Raw genomic sequence first — 11,598 nt, 5'->3', positions numbered from 1 at the left:
TTCAACATTCTTTTATCCTCCTCCACTCCACTGCAGTTGAGAATAAAATCTACACACCTTATCTTGATTTACCTTTGGCCAAGGTCTGACCCCTGCCTGTCTCTTCAACCTGTTTCTTTCAATTACTCCTTAGTGATGGCCTGAAGCCACACCAGCCTTTTGTCCTCAATCTTGCAAATATATTCTTTACCTAGGAGCCTTTGTACTTGCTCATTCTTCTTTGTAACACTTCTGCAAGAGGTGGTTGGCTCTTTGCCAGTGGGGTCTCAACTCAAAGTCCTTCTCCCTGAGGGCTTCACGGTTTAAATGAGCACTCCCAGGCCTTCAGGTCATGCTGTTAAATTGTAATGCTAGCATTTCATTCTCTAAGAAATTATTTTGTCTTCCCTTCTGGAATGTGAGCTCCAAGTGAGCAAGAGCCCTGTTTGTCTCATTTGTTATTCCCAAGAGCTCAGAAGAATATGTACTAAAAATATATCTGGTAGGCCAGGTGCAATGGCTCACGCCTGTAATCCTAGCAATTTGGGAGACTGAGGTGGGCAGATCACCTGACGCCAGGGATTCAAGATCGTCCTGGCCAACAAGGTGAAACCCCGCCTGTACTAAAAATACAAAAATTAGCCAGGCATGGTGGCGCATTCCTGTAATCCCAGCTACTTGGAAGGCTGAGGCAGGAGAATCGCTTGATCCCAAGAGGCTAAGGTTGCAGTGAGCCAAGATCGTGCCACTCTACTCCAGTCTGGGTGACAGAGGGAGACTCCATCTCAAAACAAACGAACAAACAAACAAACAAAAAATAAAAACAAAATTCTGGTGAATTAATAGTGTGGATTTAAAATTGTGATATATGCTGGGTGCATGTAGTCCTAGCTAGGCATCCAGGGAGGCTGAGATGGGCATTCCAGTCCAGGCTGGACAACATAACAAGGCCCCATCTCTAAAAAATAAATAAATAAAATTATCATATAGGCTGCCAAATTGCTTTCCATATAGAGTCACCAGTTTTCAAATTCACAGACAGTGCTTGTTTGTTTTTGAGATAAGGTCTTGCTCTGTCACCCAAGCTGGACTGCAGTGGTGTGATCATGGCTCACTGCAGCCTTGACCTCCCAGGCTCAAGCCATCCTCCCACCTCAGCCTCCAGAGTAACTGGGATTACAGGCATGTGCCACCACACCTGGTAAATTTTTTATTTTTTGTAGAGATTGGGTCTCACTGTGTTGCCCAGGCTGGTCTCCAGCAATCATCTTGCCTCAGCCACCCAAAGCGGATTTTCTGTCTTGATTCTTTTCTCACTTCCTACCATATTTCATTTATTTGATCAATCATTCACTTTACAAATATTTATTGATTATTCACAGGCTCAGGCACTGTGCCAAAATCATTCTCTCTCATCTGGCGACACCTATCTTCCAGCCCAATCTTGCCAAGAGTTTTGGCCTGGGCCTTACTTCAAAGTGATGTAGACTTGTACTGTAGAGGTCTCTAGAAAGAAAACCCTTGGCCAGGCATGGTGGCTCACGCCTGTAATCCCAGCACTTTGGGAGGCTGAGACAGGTGGATCACAGCCAGCCTGGCCAACATGGTGAAACCCCATCTCTACTAAAAATACAAAAATTAGTCGGGCATGGTGGTGCTTGCCTGTAATCCCAACTACTGGGAGACAGATAGGAGAATCGTTTGAACCCGGGAGGTGGAGGTTGCAGTGAGCCGAGAGTGCCCCACTGCACTCCAGTCTGGGCAACAGGGCGAGACTCTTCCTTCTCAAAAAAAAAAAAAAAAAGAAAAGAAAAAAGAAAGACAACCCTTAATGGGGGAGATAAGGACAGTCCCTACACAGAATCTTTGGTAGTGCCAATGTATACATTAATTTGCTAATCAACTAGGCTAGTCCTTTAATCTATATATTGTCCTGGATTTTAAAAATTCTTTCTTTACTTTCTCATTAGTCCTTCCTTTTTTTCTTTTTCTTTCTTTCTTTTTTCTTTTCTTTTCTTTTTTTTTTTTTTGAGACAGAGTTTCCCTCTGTCACCCAGGCTGGAGTGCAGTGGCACAATTTTGGCTCACTGCAACTTCCGCCTCCCGGGTTCAAGCAATTCTCCTGCCTAAGCCTCCCGAGTAGCTGGGATTACAGGTGCCCGCCACCACGGCCGCCTAATTTTTATATTTTTAGTAGAGATGGAGTTTCACCCTATTGGCCAGACTGGTTTCGAACTCCTGACCCCAGGTGATCCGCTTGCCTCGGCCTCCCAAAGTGCTGGGATTACCAGCCACCACTGCAGCTGGTCTCTTCCTCCTTCTTTAAAAATTTTTCTCCCAGTTCCCACTTTTCGTGGGTTAGAGGAATCTAAATTGAATGAAAGTACTCTTTTTGGACTACTGGGGAGGTGGGGGGATGTTCTCAGAAAGGAAATTTTCTTTCTGGTCCTAATACCCACCTACTTTTTAAAAGCAGGTTTCCTTATTATTTTGTAAAGTTTACAATTACATCATTAGATACCTCCATGTCTCAGATTTCGTTTTTCCAAACTTTTGGGAGAAATGAGTGGAGGGATGGATGGAGTAGAAAATAGTTTTTCCCTTTGGAGGCTGAGGGCTCAGTAGGGGTCAACAGTACATTCAGCCCTCTCCTCACATATTCTGTTCTACCTACAAGTACAGCAAGTAAAGCCAAATTTCTCGTGCATGCAAACAAAGTTTTTGCATTTGGCCAGTCGGTCCAGTTCTCCTGTCAGTTTCCTTCCCCACTCTGCCTCTGTTCATTAATCCCCCCCTTCTCGGTGCCTAAACCGTCCACCTAACCCGTCTCCCAGCCCTTTCTTCCACTTCCGGCTACTAGCCTCTCTCGCCTACCCACTATTCTCGCACTCAGCATCCCCTGTCTGCACGAGATTAAGGAGCTCTGCCGTCCGCAGGGCCTGGGTTAGGGTGAATCAAAGCCAGAGCTCCCGGGTGGGGGTAGGGGTGGGGGTGGTCCCAGCGGTAGGGCGAGGAGGTGGGAAGCGCATTCCCTTCACTGGTGATCTCAATGCAAATTTGCCCGGAGTTCTCTTGCAAGAGAGCTGGCAGGTTTTACTATTTCCCAATCGTTTACTCGCCAAGCTCTCGGGTCCACGCGCCGCGGGGCTGCGCCCTGCACGCTGAAACTTCATTCAAAGCAAGGCGGTCCACGAGGTTGGGCTTGGGGGATCTGGATGACCTCCAGGCCACTTCCTCTCTCTCTCTGAGCCCTTCCCCCACTCCTCCAACCACCTTCGCCGTAAACAAAACTGTCCCCCAGGGCGGAGAGAGGTCGCGCTCTTTCGAACACTCCCTCGCCAAGGGTTAATTTTTCCGATCGCACGAGGGGGAGGAGATTTCCCTGTAGACGAGTAAAAAGGGTGATGGACAAACGTGCGGGCACTAAGACCGCAAGGCATTCATTTCCTCCTACGGTGGATGCGGACGCCGGGAGGAGGAGAGCCCCAGAGAGAGGAGCTGGGAGCGGAGGCGCAGGCAATGCTCAGCCCTGGATGTAGCTGAGAGGCTGGGAGAGAGACGACCGCTGGAGACCGAGCGGCGTGGGGAAGACCTAGGGGGGTGGGTGGGGGAAGCAGATAGGAGAGCACTCGAAATCAAGCGCTTTACAGATTATTTTATTTTGTATAGAGAACACGTAGCGACTCCGAAGATCAGCCCCAATGAACATGTCAGTGTTGACTTTACAAGAATATGAATTCGAAAAGCAGTTCAACGAGAATGAAGCCATCCAATGGATGCAGGAAAACTGGTACGTGATGCTTTCGCCTGATACTGTTCCCGGGAGCCCTGCGCGTCTTCCCGGAGTGCCTTAATGTCGGTATTCCCTGCCTGGGCGTGAATGGAGCGATGAATCGCGGGCAGCCAGCCGATCGCTGAGTTCTCCGGTCTCCCGGGTGCAGGAGACGCTGGGGGTGCACGAAGCGCGCGGTCTGTGGGTGCCCCTGTGTGAACCGCGGCCACACAGGCATCTTTTATATAGATTATATAACACAGAACATATATGTGTGCATAGAGTGATGTCTGCGCGACAGGGAAGGCGGGAGAGATGCCACAGTCCAGATCGCCTACCTGTGCTACCTCCCCCCACCCCCCCCGGTTTTCATCTAGATTTGGGTTTTCTCGCTTGGCCTCCCGCAACGGGAGTGTGAAAGGCAGTGGAGGGAGGACCTTGTCTCCTGTTCCCTTTAACCCTCTCCCACCCGCCGCCCTTGGCCCTGGTCCTCGCTGTCTCCCCATCCCTTGTGTCCTTCCTTTCTCCTTGCAGCGCTCCTACTTCACTGTTCTCCTCTGTCTGCTGCTCTTCAGCCGGATGCTCCCTTTCTAGTACCCCTTTCCCCACGCGGATCCCTTTCCGGTTTCATAGAGAGACCGGGTGGGAGGGAGGGGAGGAGGGGACAATGAAAACAGTAATAAATGAATGAACCCGAGCGAGTGGAGCCACGCCATTATTAAGTTTCTGTTTTACGGAAACGCCTTTTGGACACACTCACTTCTAATTCTGTGCGTAGCTGCTGATTGGAGTTCAGGCACACAGATTAAAAGCCCCATCGGTCTGCAGAGTCCTTAGGGGCTCTTCCCTAGAAAACTAATAATCAGGGAAAACACCTTTCTTGTTTACTGTAGTCCCTTCGCCAGACCTTTTGAAAAATCCCTGTGTGGGAGGCGATCCAGTGTCACCTTGCAATATTTAACGGAGGAGGGTGTGCTCATCTAGCTTCTTGTAGACAGGGTTGTGGCAGAGGTATTCCCCTCCTCCCCTTAACTTCGGGTCTGGCGATCTGAAAAGTGCAAGCCCAACGCACCCCGGAGCTAGGCAAGGGGCCGGCAGCCCGGGGGATCGCTTGACTGGGGAGGGTCGGGCCGCAGGGTCTCCCGGGTGCCGGGGGATTCCGCCCGCCGCGTGCGCGAGCGCGCGTGCCCCGCGCCCTCCAGCCCGCCCTCTTCAATGGGAAACTAGAAACGCCGGCGCGCCTGGGGCCGGGTCGGGTTGATGCCGTAGGAGCCGGTTCCACGGGGCCGCAGCTGCGAAAAGGGGGTTTCAACTTCCTGCCCTCCAGCCCCCTGGAGTCGCCCGCCAGTGTTGGGAGGCCCGGCCGCCGCTCCCTTCCCCTCCCGCCCAGCCGAAGCGCGCCCGCTCCCAGCTTCCCGAGGGCTGGTCCGGGCCCCAATGGCCATTTGCGGCGGCTGCCAGGCGGAGCCCGCCCCCTGGGCCGCGCGCACCGGCGGGGCAGGCCTGCTTGGGGTGAGCTGCGGCGTGGCTGGTGGCCGCGGTGCGCCAGGGGCCCAAGGGCCGCGTCTGGCCCGAGCCGGAGCCTGAGAGGCGGGGACGCGGGCCGCTCGGAAGGACTGGAAGTGCGGCAGCCACATGGGCACGGGGCTGGTGCCCTCCTGGGCCGCTGAGGCCAGGGGGTGCAGGGGTGGGTCCGGAAGGAGATTGTACACCGCGGTTCCAGCCTGCAGATAGGCCTCAGCGTTTCGGGGCAACCGAGGCCCCTCTAGCCCCACCGCCCGGGGTCCTTCTCTGGATGCACTTCCTCCTCCCGCTTAGGGGGTGGCGCTGGAGGCGGGGAGGGGGCGGTGGCCCGAGCCGGCCGGCGCCGGAACCGCGCTGCTGGCTAGACCCGGGCCCGGGTCTTTTGCGCAGCTGTTTGTCATATCCTCTAGCCGCCCTGTTCGGACCCCCAGTCCTCCGGCATTAGCCTGTGTGCTCTGCATTTGCTTCTGTGCCGAATCTCTGACTTGCTGCGTCCTCTTGTAACCTGTTCTTCCGGAGTCCGCTTTCCCTCGCTTTGCCGGCTGACCCCATTCAATGTACGCCCGCCATTCCTAGCCCCACCGCAGTCGATACTGCCTCTTATTTACTTGTTGCTTTTTCTCTGAGGCCGCTTCCTAGGCCTGCTCCTGGTACCATTTCCCGCCTCTTCTTTCCATTCAGTCAGTATTGAGCCAGACAGGTCTTAGCCCTCGTGGGACCGAAAATGACAAAAATGTGCCAACGTATCTGCTCCTGTTAGGCTCTGACCACTGTTTCCTCCTAATTCTTTATCTGTACCTTTTTTCTGGCAATATCCTTTACCGACTTTTATTTATATACATGGATATTAACTTACAGACCATCAGCTATTCAGGGTACGGTTCTTGTCTTACCCTCCCCCCCGCTTGATTCTGCAAAGCACCTAGCAGAGTGCAAAGCACCTAGCAGAGTGCTTTGCATAAGGCACATTCTTGAGAAAATGTCCAGTGAGTTGAAATGGTGATTGGTGCCCATTTTATTGCCAGCACTAGTCTTTAATACCCGAAGGTTAACACGCTTGAACTTGCATACCGTGGCAGAGTCACATCTTGGGACTTTTCCCTTCCTGGCTTCTGCTCTCTGTTGATTTTATGTTCTTAGATTGCTTATTGCAGTCAGATAACCCTGCTGGCTGTTACCTCTTACTTGCAACTCTTCCTGACCCTAATTGTCTTACTTTCATGTTTTTTTAATCCCAGATTTTGTGCATTTCTCCTAATATCCCAGGGTGCCCAATTTTATAATTCTCCTCCCTCCCCAAAAACTGTACAGCCAAAAAGTCTTTAAACACTTTTTAAAATTTAATTTTATTAGCCGGGCGTGGTGGCTTGTGCCTGTAATCCCAGCCCTTTGGGAGGCTGAGGTGGGTGGATCACCTAATGACAGGGGTTCGAGACCAGCCAGGCCAATATGGTGAAACCCCATCTCTACTAAAAATACAAAAAATTAGCCAGGCCATGGTGGCTCACGCCTGTACTCCCAGCACTTTGGGAGGCCGAGGCGGACGGATCACGAGGTCAGGAGATCCACACCATTCTGGCTAACATGGTGAAATCGCGTCTCTACTAAAAAATACAAAAAAATTAGCCGGGCGTGGTGACAGGGGCTTGTAGTCCCAGCTACTCTGGAGGCTGAGGCAGGAAAATGGCGTGAATCTGGGAGGTGGAGTTTACAGTGAGCTGAGATCGCGCCACTGCACTCCAGCCTGGGCTACAGGGCGAAACTCCATCTCCAAAAAAAAAAATTAAGCGGGCGTGGTGGCTGGTGCCTGTAATCCCAGCTACTCGGGAGGTTGAGGCAGGAGAATTGCTTGAACCCGGGAGGTTCAAATTGAAACTCATTTATAGTTTTAGTTTTTATTTTTAATAAAATCCAGCTAATGCAGGACAAAAAGTGTCGAACCAGATTTTCTTTTCATTCCCTTTTTAACAGGAGAAGGGAACTTTATAACCAAGGCTTAGACCTTCTTGAGGAGAGAGGAACTTGAGGAAACCACAAAATCTTACCTTTTTCAGACTCATTAACTTAAAATGGTTTGAAATAGTTTCTGGAGGAAAAACATGATATAGTGAAGCTTCTACTTTGTCTTTTGAGAATCTGTGGTTGTCCTTACAAATCTCTTCTTAGTATCAAGCAAAATTTGTTAATTTAGAGAATTAAAACATCTCCCTCAAAAGTGAGCTACATTGGCTTTTGAAGAATTGTGAGAAGGGCCAGGAGTAGTGTTTTGCCAGTATGCTGTCTTTGCTAACTAGCATCATTTAAGAGGACCTAAAATAAGAATACTTTGTTAAACATACCCTATAATCCATACTTACTAATCATAGCACAAATTAATGGAAACATACCCTATAATCCATACTTACTAACCATAGCACATATTAATGGAATGGGGGCCCACTTTCAGAGTAGCATTTGTGTAAACACTAAAGGGTTCAACTGAGGCTAGTTTTCAAGTTTATTGCTGCTTTAATGAATGATTAACCTCATACTCATTGGCCTAGCCATGAAAGTAAATACTGCAGACTTTTTTACTTTGCTAGCAAATAGTTTCATATATAATAGGTTAGAATAGCAATTGAAATGCAAAGTAATAAGTATATTCCCTTGTAGAATCATTCTGGGCCTCATCTTGAAACTATATGTCCAGTGAAAAATATCCTGTCTGGTTATATTACCTGGTCAATCAGAGTTTATTACCTGAGGTACAGGAAAATGCCTGCTCATAGGTCCAAATAGGAGTTTTGAATTCTAATTTTACACTGAAAAGTCCTTGCGATTTTACAACATTTAAATAGAGACATTTTGCTCTTTTATGAGATGTCTGGCCTTTACCTGTTTTTCTCACTAAGAGCTGACTTAAGTTAGAAGTGCTGCTAGCCAGGGAGCAAAATCACCTGGTGATTGGTAAGGCGACATAAAATTCATTGAGTGAGAAGGGAAGCTGGGCTCTTTCTGCCTTCTGTTTCAGCAGCCTGCCAGGTTTGTGCTAACAGCAGTGGATGCTAGTTGCTCCAGTTGTAATTGTCTAGCCAATGATGATTATCTTCTGATGTCGGCTGACACGGTGCTCACCAATAGGAAAGCAGGAGGCCTGTGCTGACTGCTGTAACATTATGTATGTGAGGTGACGTCTTCAAAGGGCTTGCCTAGAACCTCACGAAACCCTCCCCCTCTCCTGGCATTCTCCACACATCCAGCCTTTCAAAGCCTTGTATATTTTTCTGACTTTTCTCCCTACTCACTCCCTTGGTGGTGTAAAAGGGTTTACTTGTTTTAACATTTTGTATTCTGTATTATAGAGTCTATCAGATAGTGTAGGAATTTTAAGAATTAAATGCTGTTCAGCTGAGGAAACCGTTTTATTCACAAATTTATTTTTACCAAAGGAAAAAAATGGAGTGAAACTTCTATTTTATTTTATTTTATTTTATTTTATTATTTTTGAGACAGGGTCTCACTCCGTTGCCCAGGCTGGAGTGCTGTGGTGCAGTCTCGGTTCACTGCAACCTCTGCCTCCGGGTTCAAGTGATTCTCATGTCTCAGCCTCCCAAGCAGCTGGGATTACAGTTGCCTGCCACGACACCAAGCTAATTTTTGTATTTTTAGTAGAGATGGGAATTCACCATGTTGGTCAGGCTGGTCTCAACCTCCTGACCTCAAGTGATCTGCCCACCACGGCCTCCGAAAGCACTGAGATTACAGGCATGAGCCACCACAACCGGCCATGAAACATTTTAAAAGGAATTGTACATCTGTATCTTTTTTGTAGGTGAAATTTGGATATTACCACGATGTACAATTTCACGATTAAAGAACATAAAAAGCACTAAAAACCCGTGTTAGCATTTAACTCAAATATAGCAGCATAAAAAATATAGCAACATCATGTTAATGAAACTGTTCAAATGCAGACATAGTATTTGGCTGGTTTTCCTTTAGTCAGGATTGCTTTGAATTGCTTCCTGAAGTCTTCCTTGCAACCTTCTACATGCATTTGTAAGAAAAATGGCTGGAAGACAGTGCATCTGTGACCATGGAACAGAGTAGGCCAGAGTTTCATTTCATCATTAACATTGTAGCAACAAATTTGGTCAGCTCTGTAGGAATGTAATGTGTCTATATTGTACCCATGTCACTTGCTGTTTATTTTGAGGTATCACAGTTCATATTGATTTAGGATTAAAAATTGTGTGAGGATCATAACATGACATTCAATAATTTTTAGAAAGCACTGGGATGTAGGCATATGTACTAGGTTAAGAGTGAGAAGAATGAGAAAATATATAGAGAAAAAACGTGATCTCTGTGGGGTCCTAGAAAATAAAGTTGTACTGGAGCTTTGATCTGAACTTCCATGTATCTTTTAATAAATTATAAATATTCATGCAATTCTTGTTTAGGATTCCAAAGGATGAAAGCCAGCTTAATGCAAAATATTTTATGATTACATTATCCATCTGTGCATTTGTACTAGTTATAATTAGTGGTTAAAATTTTTACGTGAAGTCTTTTTCACATTAGAAGTAAAATTTTGTGATCTTCAGAGGATTGCCTGTTGCCTTTTTGTTTGAGGATGATTCTAAATGTGTCAAAGTGTATAACATTGGACCTTAATGAAACTTTTCAAATGCAGACATAGTATTTGACTGTTGTTTTTCCTTTAGTGAGGATTGCTTTAAATTGCTTTGTGAAATCTTCCTTGTAACCTTCTGCATGCATTTGTAAGAAAAATGGCTGGAAACTTCAAAGTCAACTTATTCCATATCTAAGAGTTGCCTTATATACTTCCTTGAAAGCAGAATCTTTCTTTTTCTTTTTTTCTTTTTTTTTTTTTTGAGATGGAGTTTCGCCCTTGTTGCGCAGGCTGGAGTGCAATTGTTCCATCTCAGCTTACTGCAACCTCTGCCTCCCAGGTTCAAGTGATTCTCCTACCTCAACCTCTTTAGTAGCTGGGTTTACAGGCATGCGCCCCTACGCCTGGCCAATTTGTTTTTGTATTTAGTAGAAACGGGTTTTCACCATGTTAGTCAGGCTGGTCTCGAACTCCTGATCTCAGGTGATCCACCTACCTCGGCCTCCCAAAGTGCTGAGATTACAGGTGTGAACCACCGTTCCTGACCAGAAGAATCTCTCAACTTAGATAGTGGAAGAGTTATGAGGGGGATGGAGGCTTTGAAATACTTAGGGGGATATATAATAACCATTTAATCAGTTTTCTTTTTTTTTTTTTGAGCCTGGTCTTGGCTCACTGCCACCTCTGCTTCCCGGGTTCAAGCATCAGCCTCCTGAGTAGCTGGGATTACAGGCGCCCAGCCCCCCATCTAATCAGTCTTTAGACAACAAAGTAAAATGAGTGTGGCACCATTCTGGCAATTCAGGAATTTATCTTTGCTTAAGCAATCTGAAATATTTCAGGTCCAAGTATTTTATTTTCTGAAATGAGTTAACCCAATATTGTCTTAATGATTAACTTAATTTTTCACATATGGACACAGGTGAGCCAAACTGTCCTTTATTAACAGGAACCAGACATCATTCCACAAAATTTGCCTCAGCCCTCCCTTTACTCTTTATGTAGCTCACATCCACCCACTCCCATTTACTTTTCATTTGTCTTTTTTGGGAGAGTTTAGGGAAAATTACCTGTACCACATATGTCATTTCTGTTGATAATACTAGGTAATCTGAGTGAAACTATAATTTGGCTTTATTGTAATGTTAAAACTCATAACTTCATTCCTTTATCCAGATTCTGATTGTATGTGTATTCAGGCGGGTACAAATGTTGGCATAGTTATTCAGGTTTCCGAGAACTTTAACAAAACCCAGCATCTCTAATTATATTTACCCTCCAATAATTTATTTTGGAGATACATGAGTCCTTTTTAAAAAAGTATTGTATGGGTCGGGCATAGTGGCTCACACCTATAATCCCAGCACTTTGGGAGGCCGAGGCAGGCAGATCACTTGAGGTCAGGAGTTAGAGACTAGCCTGGTCAACACAGCGAAACCCTGTCTCTACAAAAAATACAAAAATTAGCCGGGCATGGTGGTACGCGCCTATAGTCCCAGCTACTCTGGATGCTGAGACACAAGAATGGCATAACCCGGAGGCAGAGGTTGCAGTGAGCTGAGATTATGCCACTGCACTGCAGCCTGGGCAACAGAGTGAAACTGTGTCTCAAAAAAAAAAAAACAAAAAGTTAAAAAAAAAATAGTGGCCGGGCATGGTGGCTTATACTTGTAATCCCAGCACTTTGGGAGGCCGAGGTGGGTGGATC

The 11,598-nt window shown here is 46.9% G+C and overlaps 1 protein-coding gene across 2 annotated transcripts in view; it reads left to right on the top strand.

Annotated features, from left to right (window-relative positions):
- Positions 1-3,457: 3,457 nt before the first annotated feature.
- ELOVL6 (ELOVL fatty acid elongase 6) overlaps positions 3,458-11,598 on the top strand; it is a 151,150-nt gene continuing 143,009 nt past the window's right edge. Inside the window, exons 1-2 of one of the 2 annotated variants that reach the window (XM_028848012.2) lie at positions 3,458-3,495; positions 3,649-3,769. In XM_028848012.2, coding sequence (XP_028703845.1) covers positions 3,681-3,769 — 89 coding nt within the window. In that variant the 5' untranslated portion in view covers positions 3,458-3,495; positions 3,649-3,680. 2 annotated transcript variants of the gene reach the window in all.

This window comes from Macaca mulatta, chromosome 5, assembly GCF_049350105.2.
Source record: "Macaca mulatta isolate MMU2019108-1 chromosome 5, T2T-MMU8v2.0, whole genome shotgun sequence".
Lineage (NCBI taxonomy): Eukaryota > Metazoa > Chordata > Mammalia > Primates > Cercopithecidae > Macaca > Macaca mulatta.
The sequence above is the reverse complement of the archived record's forward strand: the minus strand, read 5'-3'. Positions and strand labels throughout refer to the sequence as shown.